The sequence below is a fragment of the Cynoglossus semilaevis genome, chromosome 20 (assembly GCF_000523025.1).
Source record: "Cynoglossus semilaevis isolate Cse_v1.0 chromosome 20, Cse_v1.0, whole genome shotgun sequence".
NCBI lineage: Eukaryota > Metazoa > Chordata > Actinopteri > Pleuronectiformes > Cynoglossidae > Cynoglossus > Cynoglossus semilaevis.
Window position 1 is genome coordinate 11,424,501 of NC_024326.1, and position 22,576 is coordinate 11,447,076.

The 22,576-nt window shown below is 41.1% G+C and overlaps 1 protein-coding gene and 1 pseudogene across 2 annotated transcripts in view; both read left to right on the top strand.

Annotated features, from left to right (window-relative positions):
• The first annotated feature begins 463 nt into the window (after nt 1-463).
• Nucleotides 464-11,185, top strand: LOC103396571 (myosin-7-like; annotated as a pseudogene).
• Nucleotides 11,186-13,672: 2,487 nt separating this feature from the next.
• The window catches only part of LOC103396570 (myosin-7), a 23,653-nt gene continuing 14,749 nt past the window's right edge, over nt 13,673-22,576 (top strand). The window contains exons 1-33 of one of the 2 annotated variants that reach the window (XM_025066125.1): nt 13,673-13,996; nt 14,075-14,113; nt 14,209-14,423; nt 14,565-14,708; nt 14,804-14,960; nt 15,071-15,098; nt 15,457-15,562; nt 15,684-15,776; nt 15,855-15,918; nt 15,994-16,092; nt 16,239-16,342; nt 16,491-16,629; nt 16,719-16,837; nt 16,924-17,073; nt 17,176-17,346; nt 17,423-17,732; nt 17,851-17,930; nt 18,014-18,219; nt 18,305-18,428; nt 18,675-18,811; nt 18,885-19,140; nt 19,241-19,483; nt 19,571-19,747; nt 19,833-19,978; nt 20,069-20,159; nt 20,239-20,628; nt 20,717-20,843; nt 20,922-21,040; nt 21,130-21,326; nt 21,560-21,743; nt 21,927-22,092; nt 22,180-22,304; nt 22,395-22,573. In XM_025066125.1, the coding sequence (XP_024921893.1) occupies nt 14,223-14,423; nt 14,565-14,708; nt 14,804-14,960; nt 15,071-15,098; nt 15,457-15,562; nt 15,684-15,776; nt 15,855-15,918; nt 15,994-16,092; nt 16,239-16,342; nt 16,491-16,629; nt 16,719-16,837; nt 16,924-17,073; nt 17,176-17,346; nt 17,423-17,732; nt 17,851-17,930; nt 18,014-18,219; nt 18,305-18,428; nt 18,675-18,811; nt 18,885-19,140; nt 19,241-19,483; nt 19,571-19,747; nt 19,833-19,978; nt 20,069-20,159; nt 20,239-20,628; nt 20,717-20,843; nt 20,922-21,040; nt 21,130-21,326; nt 21,560-21,743; nt 21,927-22,092; nt 22,180-22,304; nt 22,395-22,573 (4,832 nt within the window). In that variant the 5' untranslated portion in view covers nt 13,673-13,996; nt 14,075-14,113; nt 14,209-14,222. The remainder of the gene's footprint in view (nt 13,997-14,074; nt 14,114-14,208; nt 14,424-14,564; nt 14,709-14,803; nt 14,961-15,070; nt 15,099-15,456; nt 15,563-15,683; nt 15,777-15,854; nt 15,919-15,993; nt 16,093-16,238; nt 16,343-16,490; nt 16,630-16,718; nt 16,838-16,923; nt 17,074-17,175; nt 17,347-17,422; nt 17,733-17,850; nt 17,931-18,013; nt 18,220-18,304; nt 18,429-18,674; nt 18,812-18,884; nt 19,141-19,240; nt 19,484-19,570; nt 19,748-19,832; nt 19,979-20,068; nt 20,160-20,238; nt 20,629-20,716; nt 20,844-20,921; nt 21,041-21,129; nt 21,327-21,559; nt 21,744-21,926; nt 22,093-22,179; nt 22,305-22,394; nt 22,574-22,576) is intronic. The other variant, XM_025066126.1, reaches the window with a different exon arrangement.

Sequence of the window (22,576 nt, forward strand, 5' to 3'; positions counted from 1 at the left end):
AGAACATTAAACAGTAAATAGTACATTGGAATTACATGTGAATTTGTGAGAAATCCTTCAATAGAAAAAAAAACCCTCAGTAATTTAATGGCATACTGCTTTATTGTGATGCTGTGTCCTTCTCTCAGCCTCCTCACAAACGATAAACAGAATCTGGTTTCTGTCCATGGCCAGTCCTCACTTGGTAAAAGAATTTGGCACATGAGGTGACAAAAAAAAGTTTAGTAGAATTAGAGATAGAGAGGCTTATGGGTGAATCATGGCTCAGTCATGCCGAGATATTTCCTGGCACTGCTCCCGAAAAATCACATTATTGGGACGTGATGGGAGACAAACGGGAAAGGAGGGTAGCCAGGCATCATGAGAGCTGAGCCCTATTACAATAGATGAAAGTGATGGTGACTACCAGTGTTTGTGTGTGTGTGTGTGTGTGTGTTGGTGACCAGGTCAGGGTGGTGTCCTTGGCCTTTTAGGGCAGGGTTATCAGGGGTTATATATTTGATTCCTGTGAGAAGCTGCAGGTCTAGTAACTGCATTCTCCTCACCGGCCACTGTAAGTCTGAACAGACAATTGTGTTTTTGTTTTGATATTGAGCCTGCCTGAATTAAAGCTGAAATATTTTGTTATCATTTTTCTCAAGGATTTCTTTCATTTACTCTATTAATGATGACTGTCGTCTCATTTTTCAGTATTGACTTCTGCTCATCTGCTTCACCTTAAGCCGGAACTCACCTCTCTTCTGAGTTGATAACACAGGTAAGTTGTCCACTGAGGTCAGGGCTGTTGTAACAGAACTACAGTATGTTTCTCTGTAGAGCCTGCATAGAGGGAAGAGTGAGAGGGAAAGAAAAGAGAAAACAGTACCAGGTTTAAACCATAACCATTTCTGACGATGGTTTTCATTGCTCTGCAGCCATGGGTGACCAAGAGATGTCTGTGTTCGGGGCAGCCGCCTCGTACCTGAGGAAGTCGGACAGGGAGCGTATGGAGGCCTCCACACGTCCCTTCGACATAAAGAAGGAATGCTTTGTACCAGATCCGGTGGAAGAGTTTGTAAAAGCGAGCATCATCTCCCGAGATGGAGACAAGGTCACTGTCGAGACACAGAATGGGAAGGTCAGCAGTTCACTCCTGCTCTTTACTGTCTGTTTGTCTGGTCTGGTTGCTGTGGTTAGTGTTTTAACAACATGGTAAATTAAAATAGCAAAATTAGTAAACAGTCTTACCAAAAAACACACTGCAGAAGCAGAAATTTAGATTTGTGACTAATCTACACTAATAAATATATACATGAAACATACATTAACTTAAAAACATTAAAAAAATTATAAGAGCCTTTACTTTTATTTCTTTGTGTTTGTCTTTTTATTTTTTAAATTTTAATTTGTCACACATCAATATAAATCTTATAGCCCATATGTTATATATTATATTATTTGTCCATATTAACAAAATGTACCTGTAAAGGTGCAATAACCGACAAAAAAAAAATCTCATACAAAAATGTCCTAGATGTATCCCTTTAGAAATGTTCATTAAAACAAAGTTGCACAAAATCCCTGTGTGTTGAGATCAGAACTTTTGGCTATTATTATTAAAGTCATGGTGCAATGTTACCATTTCTTCTGAGAAAATGTAACCCTCAAATTTGAGCTATGTTGCTCAAAAAGAATCAGCCAATCAATAAAATCAGCTCTCAAAAATAATAATGTTTCCCACTGATGGTGCACTTGTAACCTGCTGGTACCAGATAGTTACCAGATTTTGAATCTAATGGTCCAGGGAGCCAGAAGACACACGATCTGCTTGTTAGTCTTTGATTGAGAGCAAGTGAGAACCTGGGTGTAAAGCCACAAGTGATTTGATCTGTCTATATGTGAGTGAGTGTAAATACATGTTCAAATTGGACCTTGAGTGCCTTGTCAAATAAAGAGTCTCCTGACACAATGCTAAGCAGCTGAGTGATGAAGTGAGGAATGGCTACCATCTTGCCATAACAGTGTGAGGGACATACATAGTCTGTGCTGACAGTAACAATGCTGCCTGTATGTTTGCTCTGTGGCTTGTTGTTATGATAAGGTAGTGATCATTCTCAGTCCTAATATTCTGTTGCCCCCTTTTTAGACTGTGACTGTCAAGGACGTCCAGATTCTGCAACAGAATCCTCCCAAGTTTGACAAGATCGAGGACATGGCCATGCTCACCTTCCTCCATGAGCCAGCAGTGCTGTTTAACCTCAAAGAACGCTATGCAGCATGGATGATCTATGTGAGTAGATCAGACGAAGTACACGGACCTCAATTAATTATACTTTTGTTTGGAAAGACAAAACCTAGTTCAAATGTATAAAATATTACAGGAAGTCAAATAGTTCCCGGAAACATGGATACAGATACATCTAATCCTTTGATTTAACATTTCTGGGACAAAAAAAGTCTGAACAGTAATGACAAGGAAGTGACTGTTTTTCACAGACCTACTCTGGACTGTTCTGTGTGACTGTCAACCCCTACAAGTTTCTGCCAGTCTACAACCAGGAGGTGGTTGTTGCCTACAGAGGAAAGAAGAGGAGTGAAGCTCCTCCTCACATCTTCTCCATCTCTGACAATGCCTACCAGTACATGCTGTCAGGTACACACAAAATAATACACATAAATTAAAAAATAATGTAACTTAAAACTTTACAACTAACAAAAGTTCACTCTGACATTTTTGCTTTCGTAGACCGTGAAAACCAGTCTATCTTAATCACGTAGGTAACACCTCGTACTCTGAAGTTTGATGATGCTCTGCACATTTGCATTCTGAATAAACATTAATTCACTTTGTGTTTGCAGTGGAGAATCTGGTGCAGGAAAGACTGTCAACACAAAGAGAGTCATTCAGTATTTTGCCAGCATCGCAGCTGGAGGCATTAAAAAGGACCCCAATGCCAAAGACAAGGTAGAGGTTTAACTGAGACAATTCTGTTACAGAGGAAATATGAACAGCTACTGATCAGTAGTAACTGTCAGTATTCCTGTGTTTAAGGGAACCCTCGAGGACCAGATCATCCAGGCAAACCCGGCTTTAGAAGCCTTTGGTAATGCCAAGACCATCAGAAATGACAACTCCTCTAGATTTGTGAGTGTGCATGTTTTTTAAAATTTAATTTCAATTTTGTGAGTTGTAAACATGTCAATCAAATGAGCTGAAATAAAGATGTGTTTATAAAAAATATACTCTTAACCTTTTAGGGTAAATTCATCCGAATTCACTTTGACACCAGAGGAAAGTTAGCCTCCGCCGACATTGAAACTTGTAAGATAAATAAATACACAAAAGTTATGTATTGTAAATAAATCTGTTCTTTGGAACAGGAAATAACCGTCAACTTTATTGTCTGTCTTGTGTTTCTCAACTATCAGACCTTCTGGAGAAATCTCGTGTGACTTTCCAGCTCAAGGCTGAGAGAGATTATCACATTTTCTACCAGATTTTGTCTAACAAGAAGCCTGAAATCCTAGGTTAGTACTATAGGGTGAAGAAAACACAAAACATTTGTCATCTTCTTTGTACTGAAGCTTTGTGTTTACATGCCTGATATTTGAACATCCTCTAAATTTGTCACACAGAGATGCTGTTGATCACAAATAATCCCTACGACTACGCCTTCATCTCTCAGGGGGAAACCCAAGTGGCCTCCATTGATGACGCAGATGAACTGATGGCAACAGATGTCAGATTCTCTGTTATTTACAAATGAATAAAATAAATACAATAAAATCACACTGACTTAATAAATGACAATGTATTACTTTGTTCTCCTCCACAGAGTGCCTTCGACGTCCTGGGCTTCACCCAGGAGGAAAAGAACTCCGTCTACAAACTAACTGGAGCCATCATGCACCATGGCAACATGAAGTTCAAGCAGAGACCACGAGAGGAGCAGGCCGAGGCAGATGGCACTGAAGGTAACGGTGGTTGAAGGGTTTTGTTTGTCGCGTTTGTAGTGTGGATTTTAAAGACAACACAGAGATTTTTGTTGTTTTCTTACAGATGCTGACAAAATCGCTTATCTGATGGGCCTGAACTCTGCCGACCTCATCAAAGGTCTCTGTCACCCAAGAGTCAAAGTAGGAAACGAGTGGGTCACCAAGGGACAAAATGTTGCCCAGGTAACAAACAATCAATATATTTTAATTAAATGTGGATAATATCATAAATACAGTCCATGGAACAGACCCTGCCCACCAGAAAGTTCAATTTCTGAAATCTGGACATTAGCAAGTCCAGTTGTATAACTGTATCTTAAAGTAAACTTAAATTGACCTGGATGACTGAGATCCTTGGCAGAAAGGTTACTGAATACTTTAATGTCTTGTATATTGACATATTTGCTTTATAAGGTGAACTACGCTGTTGGCGCTCTCTCCAAAGCTGTGTATGAAAAGATGTTTTTGTGGATGGTAATGAGAATCAACCAGTCACTGGAGACCAGACAGCCCCGCCAGTACTTCATCGGTGTACTGGACATTGCTGGATTTGAAATCTTTGAGGTAGGTAAGATAAAACATAAAAGAGTACATTTCTTTTAAGACAAATGACTAAGTGAAATATACGTAATTGTGTTACAGTTCAACACCTTTGAGCAGCTGTGCATCAACTTCACCAACGAGAAACTGCAACAGTTTTTCAACCACCACATGTTTGTGCTGGAGCAGGAAGAGTACAAGAAAGAGGGCATTGAATGGACTTTCATTGACTTTGGTATGGACCTGCAGGCCTGTATTGACCTCATTGAAAAGCCCATGGGTATCATGTCCATCCTTGAAGAGGAGTGCATGTTCCCCAAAGCCAGTGACACCACCTTTAAAGCTAAGCTCTATGACAACCACCTGGGAAAATCTGCAAACTTCCAGAAACCCAGAATTGTCAAGGGGAAACCAGAGGCTCATTTTGCCCTGATGCACTACGCTGGAACTGTTGATTACAATATCAACAACTGGCTGGTGAAGAACAAAGACCCTCTGAATGAGACGGTTGTTGCCTTGTACCAGAAGTCTACTCTCAAGTTGTTGGCTGCACTTTTTGCCAACTATGCTGGGGCCGATTTAGGTACATGAATGAATGTTTATTTTCCAGGTTGTTACAATTTTAAAGTGTGGCTACATACTAACATTTTTCTTTTAACAGCTTTGTCTGAAATGACAGAAGGAAAAAAAGAAAAGAAAAAGAAGGGATCATCATTTCAGACTGTCTCTGCTCTTCACAGGGTGCTGTTTATAACTGTATTTGATCTATAAAGTGTTGTTAATGGAAGTTCAGCCATGACTTGAATTCTTTTACAAATAAAGGAGAATCTCAACAAGTTGATGACCAACCTGAGGTCCACGCATCCTCACTTTGTGCGCTGCATCATCCCCAATGAGACCAAGACTCCTGGAGCCATGGAGAATCCTCTGGTGATGCACCAGCTGCGCTGTAACGGTGTGCTGGAAGGAATCAGGATCTGCAGAAAAGGTTTCCCCAACAGGATCCTCTACGGAGACTTCAAACAAAGGTACTATATCAAAATTATAGACTGAACAAAAAAAAACAAATAAAAATGATTTTGATCATAAATTGTCCATACATTTTCAGATACCGCATCCTGAATCCTGCTGCCATCCCTGATGGTCAGTTCATCGACAGCAGGAAGGGAGCAGAGAAACTCCTCGGTTCTCTAGACATAGATCACAACCAGTACAAGTTTGGACACACCAAGGTAGAGTTTTAAATAACAAAAAAGTGAAACAAAAATTGCAGCAGATCATAAAGAATTACATGTTAAAAAAACTATTTCTTTAGGTGTTCTTCAAAGCTGGATTGTTGGGTCTACTTGAAGAAATGAGAGATGAACGTCTTTCTAAAATCATCACTGCTATACAGGCCAGATCCAGAGGTCTTTTATCTCGTCTTGAGTATCAGAAGATGGTGGAGCGCAGGTAGCAGTCTAATAGTTGTAATCTCAAATTCAAAAGTTGGTGGTTGTTGATATGTACATTTATGTATCTTTTGTTTTGCTGCAAACAGAGGAAACTATTTATTTTTTATTTTTTCTTCAACAGAGATGCTTTGCTGGTCATCCAGTGGAACATCCGTGCCTTCATGGGAGTCAAAAACTGGCCCTGGATGAAGCTGTACTTCAAGATCAAACCTCTTCTGAGATCTGCTGAGGCAGAAAAGGAGATGGCCAACATGAAGGAAGAATTCCTGAAGCTGAAAGAAGCCTATGCCAAGTCTGAAGCTCGTAGGAAGGAGCTGGAGGAGAAAATGGTTTCTCTTCTCCAAGAGAAGAATGACCTGCAGCTACAAGTCCAGGCGGTGAGAATAGATCAGTTGGACAAGAGAGAGAGAGCTAATGAGACAGAAAGTGCTAATGAGATGAAATGTTTAACAGGAGCAAGACAATCTTTGCGATGCCGAAGAAAGATGTGAGGGTCTGATCAAAAACAAAATCCAACTTGAGGCCAAAGCTCAAGAGTTGATGGAAAGGTTGGATGATGAGGAGGAGATGAACGCTGAACTGACTGCTAAGAAGAGGAAGCTGGAGGATGAGTGCTCTGAGTTAAAGAAAGACATTGATGACTTAGAGCTAACTCTGGCCAAAGTGGAAAAGGAGAAGCACGCTACAGAGAATAAGGTTTGAAAAGACTGTTTATTAACAATACAGTCTGGGAAACTTGCACCGAGACACTCAAAAATGTTTCTGTTACAGGTGAAGAATCTGACTGAGGAGATGGCAGCTCTGGATGAAATCATTGCCCGATTGACCAAGGAAAAGAAAGCCTTACAGGAGGCTCATCAACAAACACTGGACGACCTGCAGAGTGAGGAAGACAAAGTCAACACTCTGACCAAGGCTAAGGTCAAGCTGGAGCAGCAAGTGGACGATGTAAGATATGTCCTGGATGTATTTAATGTAACACTTATCTTGTACATTTTGCTATCTAAATAACTTACAATTCTTGTCATACTATTACATTAAGCTTGAAGGGTCCCTGGAGCAAGAGAAGAAGATTCGAATGGACCTTGAGCGAGCTAAAAGAAAGCTGGAGGGAGATTTGAAGCTGAGCCATGAGACCATAATGGATCTGGAAAACGACAAGCAGCAGTTGGAGGAACGCCTGAAAAAGTAGTTTCTTCTTTACTTTTTTCACAGTTTCCTTTATGGTTTTTTAACCCTTGTTTCCCAATCTGAAAAGAAATCTGAAAAACAATATTAACAATTTTTTTAGGAAAGACTTTGAAATCAGTCAGCTGAACGGGAAAATTGAGGATGAACAGCTCATAATCGCTCAACTCCAGAAGAAGTTGAAAGAGCTGCAGGTGAAAGAAAAAAAATGAATTATAAACTGTTTAATTAGAAAAAATATTGCTCCATTTAAATGTGTTATGACATTAGGCCCGGGTCGAAGAGCTGGAGGAAGAGTTGGAGGCTGAACGAGCTGCCAGGGCTAAAGTGGAGAAGCAGAGAGCAGATCTGGCCAGAGAGCTGGAGGAGATCAGTGAGAGACTGGAGGAAGCTGGTGGGGCAACATCTGCCCAGATTGAGATGAACAAGAAGAGGGAGGCTGAATTCCAGAAACTGCGCAGAGACCTTGAAGAGGCCACTCTACAGCATGAATCTACTGCTGCAACACTGAGGAAGAAACAGGCTGACAGTGTTGCTGACCTGGGAGAGCAGATAGACAACCTGCAGAGAGTCAAGCAGAAACTGGAGAAAGAGAAGAGTGAGCTCAGACTGGAGCTGGACGATGTGGTCTCCAATATGGAACATGTTGCCAAGGCTAAGGTGTGTTGGCTTCAAGTGTTCCAATCAAAATATAAAATAATGTTTTTCCGTTGAGTCACTGTCATGTTCAAGGGTCAACAAAGAGTCCACAGCCAGTGATGTGTAGCCTTGATCATAATAAAGGCAGTGATCATATTAACAACACCTTTACAATATTAACAATACGCTTTACTTTAAAAGATCATCTTGGAGAAGACCTGCAGAACTCTGGAAGATCAAATGAACGACTACAGAAACAAGTGTGATGAATATCAGAGGTCTCTAAATGACTTCACCACACAAAGAGCAAAGCTTCAGGCTGAGAATGGTGAGTAAAACGATTTTATTTTTTTGTACGTGTTAACTGAAGTGAGACTTGAATATTTGTTTTTTTTCCAGATGAAATGTCCAGACAGATGGAGGAAAAAGAATCTCTAATTTCTCAGCTTACTCGAGGAAAGAACTCCTACACCCAACAACTTGAAGATGTCAAAAGACAACTAGAAGAGGAGATAAAGGCCAAGAATGCTCTGGCCCACGCAGTGCAGTCTTCTCGTCATGACTGTGACCTGCTCAGGGAGCAGTATGAGGAGGAGCAGGAGGCCAAGGGTGAACTCCAGCGCGGCATGTCCAAGGCCAACTCTGAGGTGGCTCAGTGGAGAACTAAGTACGAAACTGATGCCATCCAGAGAACTGAGGAGCTGGAGGAGGCCAAGTGAGTAAAACATGACATCTTACTGTAATGTCCTGATTGCATTCAATAGGTTAAAAAACCTGAACAAATTTCATATTTATTCCAGGAAGAAGCTGGCTCAGCGTCTGCAGGAGGCTGAGGAAGCTGTGGAAGCAGTGAATGCTAAATGTTCCTCTCTGGAGAAGACTAAACACAGACTTCAGAATGAGATTGAAGATCTGATGGTGGACGTGGAGAGGTCTAATGCTGCAGCCGCTGCTCTGGACAAGAAGCAAAGAAACTTTGACAAGGTGACAAAGCATCCTCAACAAAAACAACTTCAGTTGTTGTCCTTGATTCCTATGGTTCCTTTCAATGTTAACAAACTTCTCTTTACTAGTGCTTTAAACCCCAACATATATCACAACATCCAGGTCCTGGCTGAGTGGAAGCAGAAGTATGAGGAGTGTCAGTGTGAGCTGGAGACCTCGCAGAAGGAGTCCAGGTCTCTCAGCACTGAACTCTTCAAACTAAAGAACTCCTACGAGGAGTCTCTGGATCATCTGGAGACCATTAAGAGGGAAAATAAGAATCTGCAGGGTAAAGTATCTGTCAGTGTGTCATGGCTAAACATATACTGTACAAATGGCTGATTTTATTTTTTTGTTATTCACAGAGGAAATATCTGACATCACCGAGCAACTTGGTGAGGGAGGAAAAACTATTCATGAGTTGGAGAAGGTTCGCAAACAGTTGGACCAGGAAAAGTCAGAGATTCAATCTGCCCTTGAGGAAGCAGAGGTAAAAAAAAACAAAAACAAAAAATCAGTTGAATGTGCTGAACGTTAAAAGCTTTAAGAGTTTTCTAAGACTATACATGTGTACATGCACATAGATATGCTGTATATTTTTCTATTATATTTAGTGTTCTCTGGAGCACGAGGAAGGAAAGATTTTGAGAGCCCAGCTTGAGTTCAGTCAGATCAAGGCAGAAATAGAGCGTAAACTTGCAGAGAAGGATGAAGAGATGGAGCAGAGCAAGAGGAACATGCAGAGGACCATTGAAACCCTGCAGAGCTCTCTGGAGGCCGAGTGTCGCAGCAGGAAAGGCCAACAGGCAGGCAGCTGAGGCCCAGAAACAGCTCAAATCTGTTCACGCACATCTGAAGGTGAATGGGAGATAAAATACTCCAAGTATCATGTACCTGGCACTGTATCATTTCAATGCAGGTCTAAAATGGGGTTTTCTAAACATTACAGGACGCTCAGCTGCAGCTGGACGACTCTCTCCGAGCCAATGATGACATGAAAGAAAACATTGCCATTGTTGAGAGACGCAACACTCTGCTTCAGGCTGAACTGGAAGAACTGAGAGCTGCTTTGGAGCAAACTGAGAGAAGTCGCAAACTTGCTGAGCAAGAGCTGATGGATGTTAGTGAGAGGGTGCAGCTACTGCACTCACAGGTGAGTCGTCATCATTCTCCTTCATGTATGCCCTAAAACATTTTATTATAAAATGTGTCCGTTGTTTATGGACTTTTAGAACACCAGCCTGATAAACCAGAAGAAGAAGCTGGAGGCTGATACTTCCCAGCTTCAGACAGAAGTAGAAGATGCTGTGCAGGAGTGTAGAAATGCTGAGGAGAAGGCCAAGAAGGCCATTACTGATGCTGCCATGATGGCAGAGGAGCTGAAGAAAGAGCAGGACACCAGTGCTCACCTGGAGCGTATGAAGAAGAACATGGAGCAGACCATCAAAGACCTGCAGCATCGTCTGGATGAAGCCGAACAGATCGCCTTAAAGGGAGGCAAGAAGCAGGTGCAGAAGCTCGAGGCCAGGGTGAGTATTTTTTGTCTTTTAATACATTATACTAACAAAGTTATTTAAAAAAAATACTAAAATTGAATTGTCCCTGATCAGGTGAGAGAATTGGAAAACGAAGTTGAACTGGAGCAGAAAAAGAGCAGTGAGTCTGTGAAAGCAGTTCGTAAATGTGAACGCCGCATCAAGGAACTTACCTACCAGGTTAGTGGCCAGTTATTTTAATTTTTTTTCCTTAAATACATTAAAACAGATATTTAATTTCTTGATTTTTTTTTTTTTAATAGACTGAGGAAGACCGTAAGAACATAGCCCGTCTGCAAGATCTGGTTGACAAGCTGCAGCTGAAAGTTAAAGCTTACAAGCGAGCAGCTGAAGAGTCTGTGAGTACAGTGGAAATGCGGGATAGAAGAGTTTTTCTAAAATTTACTGGGAAAACCTCATCAGAACTAAACCTAAATTGCATCTTCTACAGGAGGAACAGGCTAACGTTCACCTCGGCAAGTTCCGCAAGCTGCAACATGAGCTGGATGAGGCCGAAGAGCGGGCCGATATCGCTGAGTCCCAGGTCAACAAGCTGCGCGCCAAGAGCCGTGATGTGGGCTCAAAGGTTTGTAGCATGAAATCTGCTGCAGGTGCACAGCATCTGACCCTGACAGACATTAGTTAATATACTAGAGCAAGACTAATCCAGTGACACAACAACAACTTTCTTCTTACTTTCTCTTTCTCTCTTTCCCTCTCCAACTGCCATGGCTGCTTCAGAAAGGTTTTGAGGAAGAGTGAAGCAGTAGAACCTTCAGTGATAATCTGACCTGCTTTTTTCCTTAGTTCCCCTCAGCTACCTATATTCACCTCCTGTAGTGCTTAATAAAATGGCATCATGCAATTGCATATTGTAGTCTTCCTTTTCTTTCCTTTCCTTTTCTTTTTAATGAATGAGCTAAATAAAAAAAATCAAAAGTATTACAATTTGAAGTAGACTGTTGGACACCAATCAACAGTGTTTGTGCTCAACAGTGCTGTTTCATTACAATACATTTTCACATAAACAAGAGTTTTTTACATAAACTTGATTAGGCGTCCCAATTTGTCAGGAGACACAGATATGATTGTATCCATTCATTTTCAATGACTCTGATAATTAGTTACATTCTAATTTAAACAGTGTCTGTCGCTCTAAATAATTGCACCCATGGCAATGAAATGCTATAACTTTCCAAAGAACACATAATAGTTTCTAGAGAATTAATATTAAATCCAGCGAAAAACCATTGTAAAATATCTCATAATATTGCAAATACCTGGCTCAAATGTAGTTCCAAGTATAATGATATATGTATATATTGCAGTGGAGACAAAAGAGCCTCTGTTGTTGTTGGGTGGACAGACATTTCAGAGGGAGGAGGTTGAGCTCAGACGCTCCTGTTGTGTTGAGTAGAGGGAGTATCTGCTCCTTTCTTATTACATGTCATGTTGAAACCCCCCACACACTTGACAAGCAGGTATCTGTGGCTAATGAAAATACATTCACACCTACATTTGAGGCAGTGAACTACATGCCCCACGGCATGAGCTCAGGATTATCAGAAGGATTAACAGCACATTTGATACCCAGGCATGTAATCATTAGAAGGCTGCACAAAGACAGAGCCGCTCACTGCCTCTACGGTCAAACCGTCTTAAAACATTTTTTTGTAAACGCTTTAGGTAAACAAACAGGGAGGTTTCATATGGAGAGTGGGTATTGCCCTGGCCTTACAACCAGAAAGTCACAGATTTGATCCCTGGTGTTCACTGATGGAATTTTTACTAACAGAAAGAGTTAGTAAAAAGAGTAAAAACAGAAAGAGAGTAGAAGATGAGTGAAAAACAGGGACATTTATATAAAAAAAAATCCATATCCATAAAGCATACAAATGTGACTAACTCTATTGTTAAACTTTTTTGGGACATACCATTTACTTGAAGGAGTGTTAGGGTTATCATCTTTATCTTCACTCTTGAACTCTTGGAATCTTTCACTTCCATTCGTCATGTATTCACAGACTGCCAGTGACTGTTACCCGGTGGAGATAATCTCAGCACTTGTCAGCAGTTGTTGACCCTCCCTTTTATCTCCTAACCTTCAGAGAGGTTTTAGAGTATTTACTGCTGCCACTGAATGGCTGTGTGACACAGTACGCTATACATTATGTGCAGTGACTCCTGTCTTACGCTCAGTGGTCTGTTCAAGGCGCAGTGTTATAAGCCTTTAAATCCAAAAGAAATAAAATTATAAAGTTTGACATTTTAAATAAGTTTCATGGTCACTTATTAGACTGGTTTGGTTAGTCAATTAGTCAATATAAGAAATTTAGAATGTGCGAAGCAGGTCAACTTAAACTAATGTTTTGATTCAGCTCGGGTAACACAGTCTAATGGCTACAGTTCCACAAAAATGGATGGCGACTCTTTGCCTGTACCTCTGACTCTACTTTGGGGAAATATTGTTTCTATAATGGTTCTGCTTGATTCGCTCTGAGCAGCACTGATTGCTTTCTGTTTGAAAGGCTTATGAGAGCCAGGGTGAGGACAGATATAGAAATGTCAGGATCTTGAGACATCCCTGTGGATGTTCTCCTCAAACACGGCCGGATTCTTGGTGGGAGTTCCACGCGTCATCTTCTCAAAGACACAACACTGTGACACCACCACTGTAGAAAAAAAGAGGGGGGACAGTGGGGTGCTGTCTGATAACAAGAGAAGGCTTCAACTGTGACCTTGGCATCACATTAGCGTCACAGCCGTCCATTGTTTGTCATCATTACCCCCTTTGAGTGAATCTCAACTATGTCACCTGTGGCGGACCTCTCTGTCTGCGTCCCCTCGCACTTGTCGCCTGGTTAATCTCACAGGCTGATGTTCTTTTTTTAGATTGGCCCACTTGGTATCTGATGGCTGATTGTGTTCCTGCAGAGACCCTTCTATGATAACAATGGTTTGTTTCCCATTCTTCACTCTAAGTCCACTTAAGCTCACTGACTCACATGCCTCTCTCTAAAATACCTCCCCAAACATTGTCTTGCTTTTCTTTTGTGTTTAAGCAACAGCCTCAGAAGTTTACTTGATGGTGATGCTCAGTGGTAAAAAAAATCAAAAACATTAATAATTGACAACATATTATTTAACATAATTTATCACAGACTATTGTGAGACAATTTACTATGTAAAATAATTTCTGTTGTTGAATTTAGGCAATGGAAAAACACAGGTTTCTCAGCTTCTCTCTTAGTCATTAAAAAATAAAGTCAGTGTGTGATAAGTATTCATCTTGAATGGACTATAGACAGGTCCCACTCCTGGACATGTATTATATGTGCATTTTAATCAAACTTAAGGAATGATGGATAAAGGAGTTCCACCCTCGTTCTATTTAAAGTCCTTCAGCTGCCTAAGGATACCAATGATTAATCATTGCACTGCATGGAACTCCAGATATGGTCTTGTCAGGAGGCCAGCCCTGTCACTGATAAGACTCTTACCCACTGATTTCTATATTACTCTCAGCCACTCATTAACTCCCTCCCTTTTCGAAACCCCCAACTCGACTCAGACACACTAATACTCCTGGACCCTGAAATGCTCCCCATATTTGGCAGAGGGGGTTTGTTTAAAAAGACAAGTGGCGGTGAAGCTCTTCACAGGTCGGCATTCAATCTCAAGGTAAGATGCTTGAACAATGGCTGGATGCTGATGCTAAACCATTGGCCTTATATCTGTTTCCATTACTTCTGTTCTCAGGACCTTCACACTTCAGTCATCTCAGCTCATCTGTGCTAGGTAAGGAAGCAGGAAAGATGAGAGTATTTAAATGAAGTGAATGCAATGTTAGTGGTGTGTGCATGGTTTTTAATCTTCACTGTGGCTCCACACAGAGAGAGAGTGAAAAATGGGTGATGCTGCCATGAAAGAGTTTGGGGCAGCAGCCCCTTACCTGAGGAAGTCAGACAGGGAGCGTCTGGAGGCCCAGACCCGTCTTTTTGACATGAAGAAGGAGTGCTTTGTTCCTGATACAGACGAGGAGTATGTGAAGGCTTCCATCATCAGCCGTGAGGGTGACAAAGTCACAGCTCAGACTGAGAAAGGAAAGGTGAAAGAAATGTCCACTGCAGCTCCACAGGATTATATTTTTATTTCTAACAAAGACAAAATATTCGCCTCACTTTCTCACCTCACAAAGGTGTCACATGCCTGGACTTCATGGCTCACCACCAATTCTCTCTGTTTTCAGACCGTCACAGTCAAGGAGTGCGACGTACATCCTCAAAATCCTCCAAAGTTTGATAAAATTGAAGACATGGCGATGTTCACCTTCCTCCATGAGCCAGCTGTGCTGTTCAACCTCAAAGAGCGTTACGCAGCATGGATGATTTATGTAAGATGTCATTTGTATCTTGAAATAATTCTTCAGTGCTAAGACAATAGACATGTTAGTATTTAAATTGACTTCCTGTTAACTCTCCTGGACAGACCTACTCTGGACTCTTCTGTGTGACTGTCAACCCCTACAAGTTTCTGCCAGTCTACAACCAGGAGGTGGTTGTTGCCTACAGAGGAAAGAAGAGGAGTGAAGCTCCTCCTCACATCTTCTCCATCTCTGACAATGCCTACCAGTACATGCTTACTGGTATGTCAACATATGTCCTTCAGCAAAAACATGTCCAAAGTGCTACTCTAATGTGGTATAAATTTGACTTTTAGAATTCCTAATCAATTTGTTTTTTTTCTCTTTTTCAGATAGAGAAAATCAGTCAATTCTCATCACGTAAGATTTGTTTTTATCACATGCCATTTTAATATATTATATTAATATCTATTATGTTTTAAAATAAAAAACTAAAATTGAAGCTTTTCAAAATAAGGGTCATCTGTATCACTGCATATTGAAAACATTACTTACTCAGATTTTTTAAGATTATTCAATGTAAAATCTGCTTTACTGTATAAACTGGATCAAACTAGTCAAACAAACAAAAAAAAAACTCAGCTTAGCAGGTCTCTGTGGTACATGTTTTCTTATCATAAACTATTCAGTACAAATAGACTAAAGCAGCAAAACACTTAAGAATGTGATATTTTATAATGTTATTCACTTTATTTCAAACTAAATTTTTCATCATCAGTGGAGAATCCGGGGCTGGGAAAACTGTCAACACCAAGAGAGTCATCCAGTACTTTGCCAGCATTGCTGCTGGAGGTGGGAAGAAAGATGGGGGCTCTGAAAAAAAGGTTATGACCTGTTTTTGTTTTTAAATCTTAATAAAAAATTATATCCTATAGCTAAAATATATGCAATTTAATGTATTAATGGTATATAGTGTGTATTTAAACACATCCTCTTTTCCATTAGGGTACTCTGGAGGATCAAATCATCCAGGCTAATCCAGCTTTAGAAGCATTTGGTAATGCCAAGACCATCAGAAATGACAACTCTTCTAGATTTGTAAGTTCCTATTTAAATAAAGAAAACAAACAACAATTTGTGCATCTTATAATTTACATTTTCTTTCTTTAATTAAAGGGTAAATTCATCAGAATCCATTTTGCTGCCAGTGGGAAACTGGCCTCAGCTGATATTGAGACATGTGAGTACAAACATCTGTTTTCTTCTTGAACTCACAGTGATAGTGATCAGCCTAATAATGCACACACTTCAACAGATCTGCTGGAAAAGTCCCGCGTCACCTTCCAGCTCAAGGCTGAAAGAGACTACCACATCTTTTATCAGATTCTGTCTCAGAAGAAACCTGAGCTGCTAGGTAAAAAAGCGTGCACAACTCTATTTTTTATTACCTGAGTGGGGAGGTGTGTGGCTCTCAGAGTGTAAATGCATTATCATATAGTTGGAAAAATCCAACAAACATCCAAAACAAAAGCTAAACTCTCATGATATTTTGCCTTTCAGAAATGTTGCTGATCACCAACAACCCCTACGACTATCCCTTCATCTCCCAAGGAGAGACAACTGTGGCTTCCATCAATGATGCTGAAGAGCTAATGGCCACCGATGTGAGCAGTTGATTTATACTGAACAGACGGGGAAGGGGACATTTGTGTGATTGATAAACATAGAAAGATAGTCAATTATTTTCTGCCTGACTTGACACATTTAACAGACATGTTTAACATATGCCGCCTCTGTTTAATATATATCCAGGAAGCCTTTGATGTACTGGGCTTCACCCAGGAAGAGAAAAATGGTATTTACAAGCTGATTGGTGCCATAATGCACCACGGTAACATGAAGTTCAAGAACAAGCAGCGTGAGGAGCAGGCCGAGGCTGATGGCACAGAAGGTGAGCGTCGCGCTTTGGACTCCTGAAAGATGAGAAGAAGTACTGGTAAAACAGGATTTCAGGAATTAATTGCTTATGTCTTTCCACAGATGCTGACAAAGTCGCTTATCTGATGGGCCTGAACTCTGCCGACCTCATTAAAGGTCTCTGTCACCCAAGAGTCAAAGTAGGAAACGAGTGGGTCACTAAGGGACAAAATGTCCAGCAGGCAAGTAATTAAAACCAAAACTACAGTATTTATTGTCAACCCACTTATATATACATCGACTGTAACTTCTTTTTTCCTTCTCGTAGGTGAACTATGCGATCGGTGCACTGGCTAAGTCAGTGTATGAGAAGATGTTCTTGTGGATGGTGGTCAGGATCAACCAGTCTCTAGACACTCGTCAACCTCGTCAGTACTTCATTGGTGTCCTGGACATTGCTGGTTTTGAAATCTTTGATGTGAGTTATTTTGGTCATGAGTTATATTGTATCTATTGTCGAATATAATTCAACTGTTTGGAAAAAAAAAACACCTAAATGTCAATGTTGTCCACATTACAGTTCAACACCTTTGAGCAGCTGTGCATCAACTTCACCAACGAGAAACTGCAACAGTTTTTCAACCACCACATGTTTGTGCTGGAGCAGGAAGAGTACAAGAAAGAGGGCATTGAATGGACTTTCATTGACTTTGGTATGGACCTGCAGGCCTGTATTGACCTCATTGAAAAGGTGAGATGCTGCAACATATATGCAAGAAATAGTTGGATAAGATCAATCATAATAAAATTATATTTTGTCTCTGCAGCCCATGGGTATCATGTCCATCCTTGAAGAGGAGTGCATGTTCCCCAAAGCCAGTGACACCACCTTTAAAGCTAAGCTCTATGACAACCACCTGGGAAAATCTGCAAACTTCCAGAAACCCAGAATTGTCAAGGGGAAACCAGAGGCTCATTTTGCCCTGATGCACTACGCTGGAACTGTTGATTACAATATCAACAACTGGCTGGTGAAGAACAAAGACCCTCTGAATGAGACGGTTGTTGGACTGTATCAGAAGTCTACTGTTAAACTGCTTGCAACGCTCTTTGCAAATTATGCTGGCTCTGAATCAGGTATTAATTTTAAAATTGGAATGCCAATCCTTTCTTAGTGTGCATTTTCAAAAACTTAATTTATTTTAGTACATAGTGTCTGTAATTACGTGAGAGTATGTGGTTTTAACATTTTAAGCTGAATGTGGAAAAGGTGGAAAAGGAGCTGGAGGCAAGAAGAAAGGTTCATCCTTCCAAACAGTGTCTGCTCTGCACAGGGTGAGTAAACCGGACTGAAAAGAAGGGACTTGTGATTGGCTAACAATGGCTTGTCATAAACCTCTACATATTTACTTGTACAGGAGAATCTCAACAAGTTGATGACCAACCTGAGGTCCACACATCCTCACTTTGTGCGCTGCATCATCCCCAATGAGACCAAGACTCCTGGGGCCATGGAGAATCCCCTGGTGATGCACCAGCTGCGCTGTAATGGTGTGCTGGAAGGAATCAGGATCTGCAGAAAAGGTTTCCCCAACAGGATCCTCTACGGAGACTTCAAACAGAGGTACTTTCTCATTTATGTGCGGAGCTGCGTGAATCCAGAGACACGATGGACACTTCTGCTCATTTACTCTCTCATCTTGAACAAGATACCGCATCCTGAATCCTGCTGCCATCCCTGATGGTCAGTTCATCGACAGCAGGAAGGGAGCAGAGAAACTCCTCGGTTCTCTAGACATAGATCACAACCAGTACAAGTTTGGACACACCAAGGTAAAACACAAAATGGAAACAGTATTACTGTGTAAACCACTGAAGGAATTTAAATCACAGCAACAACAAATGACACCTTCAGCAGTCTAAACATGGATACATATATTTGTCATATAGACCGTTTGATAACTTGGTATTTGAGGTATGACACAGTCATACTTATTAAAAGTAAAACTGTAAAATGCTTCTTATCCATTAAGTTCAAGTAGTAAATATTAACATGTTTTTATCATGCATCGGCTAAAGGTGTTCTTCAAAGCCGGTCTCCTTGGGCAACTTGAAGAAATGAGAGATGATCGATTGTCACTCATTATCACTGGGATCCAGGCAAGATCAAGAGGGCTTCTGGCTAGAGTGGAATTCCAGAAGATTGTTGAAAGAAGGTAAGACTTAATGAATTGCTTATTGGTTTAGTTTGACAGGAAACTTTATTTATTTATTTATTTTCTTGAACAGAGATGCTTTGCTGGTCATCCAGTGGAACATTCGTGCCTTCATGGGAGTCAAAAACTGGCCCTGGATGAAGCTGTACTTCAAGATCAAACCTCTTCTGAGATCTGCTGAGGCAGAAAAGGAGATGGCCAACATGAAGGAAGAATTCCTGAAGCTGAAAGAAGCCTATGCCAAGTCTGAAGCTCGTAGGAAGGAGCTGGAGGAGAAAATGGTTTCTCTTCTCCAAGAGAAGAATGACCTGCAGCTACAAGTCCAGGCTGTAGGTCTCAGGAAAAGAAATTACATATTCTATTTTAACATCACACTATAAGCCAGTTCTGTATAAATTAACTGTTGTACATTTCTACAATTTTATTAAGGAACAAGATAATCTTGCTGATGCAGAAGAAAGATGTGAGGGTTTGATCAAAAACAAAATTCAGATGGAGGCAAAAGCCAAAGAGCTGTCAGAGAGGTTGGAAGATGAGGAGGAGATGAACGCTGAACTGACTGCTAAGAAGAGGAAGCTGGAGGATGAGTGCTCTGAGTTAAAGAAAGACATTGATGACTTAGAGCTAACTCTGGCCAAAGTGGAAAAGGAGAAGCACGCTACAGAGAACAAGGTCAAATTCGTTTTTGGTGTTTCAGTCCTAATATTTATACTGTGAACATATGGAATTCTTTATATTTTCTCTTCTTTTAAATTGCAGGTAAAAAACCTGGTTGAGGAGATGGCAGCTTTAGATGAAATCATTGCCAAGTTGACCAAGGAAAAGAAAGCCTTACAGGAGGCTCATCAACAAACACTGGACGACCTGCAGAGTGAGGAAGACAAAGTCAACACTCTGACCAAGGCTAAGGTCAAGCTGGAGCAGCAAGTGGACGATGTATGTATTAAAATGCATGCATATAACTTTTTCTGTCCAACACAAGTTCAGACAAAATATTTTTTTTTCCACTGTGACTATCTAGCTTGAGGGTTCTCTGGAGCAAGAGAAGAAGATTCGAATGGATCTAGAGAGAGCCAAGAGAAAGCTGGAGGGAGATCTGAAATTGACCCAGGAGAGTCTAATGGACCTGGAGAATGACAAGCAACAACTTGAGGAACATATGAAAAAGTACCTTTTTGTATTTGTTGAAAATCATTGTATTATATTAACACTAGTGAACATTTTAATCTGACTCTTTATTCTGCCACTTCAAAACAGGAAAGACTTTGAACTCAGTCAGCTAAATAATAAAATAGAGGACGAGCAGGCCATTGCTATTCAGCTTCAAAAGAAACTAAAAGAACTTCAGGTAATGATTGACATACCTGTGTTGGTGATTTGTAGAAGCTCAGTTTGCTAAAAAGATTTCTCACATTTTGCCCTCTTAGGCTCGCATTGAAGAGCTGGAGGAGGAACTCGAGGCAGAACGAGCTGCCAGGGCAAAGGTGGAGAAGCAGAGAGCAGATCTGGCCAGAGAGCTGGAGGAGATCAGTGAGAGGCTGGAGGAAGCTGGTGGGGCAACATCTGCCCAGATTGAGATGAACAAGAAGAGGGAGGCTGAATTCCAGAAACTGCGCAGAGACCTTGAAGAGGCCACACTGCTGCATGAATCTACTGCTGCATCACTGAGGAAAAAACAGGCTGACAGTGTTGCTGACCTGGGAGAGCAGATAGACAACCTGCAGAGAGTCAAGCAGAAACTGGAGAAAGAGAAGAGTGAGCTCAGACTGGAGCTGGACGATGTGGTCTCCAGTATGGAACACGTTGTGAAGACTAAAGTGAGATAAAGGGACAAATCATTCTGTGTAAACACTGACATCGCGTTCAGTGTATTTAAAATGTCTCTATTTTTGTCACTCATTTTAGACAAATCTGGAGAAGACATGCAGGACCATGGAAGATCAGATGAATGAATATAAGACCAAGTTTGAAGAAGCTCATCGTTGCATCAATGACTTCAACATGCAAAAAGCCAAACTTCAGACAGAAAATGGTACCTGGTGATTAACACGTCAGTGCACCCATTGCCTAAGGTTTTCTAGCATAACGATATTTATATTTATATTTCCAGGTGAACTCCTGAGGCAGCTGGAGGATAAAGATTCCCTCGTGTCTCAACTCACAAGAGGAAAAATGTCCTACACTCAACAGGTAGAAGATTTAAAGAGACAACTGGAGGAAGAGACCAAGGTGAGGCTAGATTTCAATTACTCTTACACTGAATCCTCATCATGGTTTCAGGCATATTATAATATTTGCCAATGACCTTGATATAACAGGCCAAGAGTGCTCTGGCCCACGCAGTGCAGTCTTCTCGCCATGACTGTGACCTGCTCAGGGAGCAGTATGAGGAGGAGCAGGAGGCCAAGGGTGAACTCCAGCGCGGCATGTCCAAGGCCAACTCTGAGGTGGCTCAGTGGAGAACTAAGTACGAAACTGATGCCATCCAGAGAACTGAGGAGCTGGAGGAGGCCAAGTAAGAATTTTAGATCCACATCCTCTTTAAACTGTCAAATACAGAGATATTTTACTTCGTCTAGCAGGTCAGCTTTTTGTTTGTGTTATGTTTCTTCTAAGATATAAGACGAACAAAAAGTTTGTCTGTTAAACGAATGAGCCACCAGTCGTAGTGGTTGAAAATGTGGTTTTCAATACAGCAGTAATAGTAAACAAAAACAAATGAAATGTTTGAATGATGGATTTCTTAAGGAAGAAGCTGGCTCAGCGTCTGCAGGAGGCTGAGGAAGCTGTGGAAGCAGTGAATGCTAAATGTTCCTCTCTGGAGAAGACTAAACACAGACTTCAGAATGAGATTGAAGATCTGATGGTGGACGTGGAGAGGTCTAATGCTGCAGCCGCTGCTCTGGACAAGAAGCAAAGAAACTTTGACAAGGTGAGGTACTTTTAGGAACTTGATTAATTAGTTATTTTAATTAATAACTATTGGCCTGCATATGTCCTTTTGTTATTATAGCTACTGTTTAAAGAAATAGACAGCATCATCAACATTTTCTTACACCCCTAGTTCTACCTCCGTCCATCTGGCTTCTTGCTGAGGTTCTTTTATCTCTTTTAGGTCCTGGCTGAGTGGAAGCAGAAGTATGAAGAGTCACAGTGTGAGCTGGAGGGCTCCCAGAAGGAGGCCAGAGCTCTCAGCACTGAGCTCTTTAAACTGAAGAACTCCTACGAGGAGTCTCTGGATCATCTGGAGACCATGAAGAGAGAGAACAAAAACTTGCAGGGTAAAATGTGCACTGCAGTTGTTTTTTCAATGATTTTACAAACTTAGTACAAAACCCATTGTATTTATGCTCCTTAAATTTCCACAGAGGAGATATCTGATCTCACTGAGCAACTTGGTGAGGGTGGCAAGAGCATCCACGAACTGGAAAAATTACGCAAACAACTGGAACAGGAGAAAAATGAGATCCAGTCTGCTCTTGAAGAAGCTGAGGTAAAAGATGTGTCCAGTCAGTATTATGTCATTTAATGTATATAAATCCTTTTGTGGTTAATTACACAAAGACACCCTGCTGTCCACCAGGCCTCCCTGGAGCACGAGGAGGGTAAAATTCTCAGAGCCCAGCTGGAATTCAATCAAATCAAAGCTGAGATTGAACGAAAACTTGCAGAGAAGGATGAAGAGATGGAGCAGAGCAAGAGGAACATGCAGAGGACCATTGACACCCTGCAGAGCTCTCTGGAGGCCGAGTGTCGCAGCAGGAA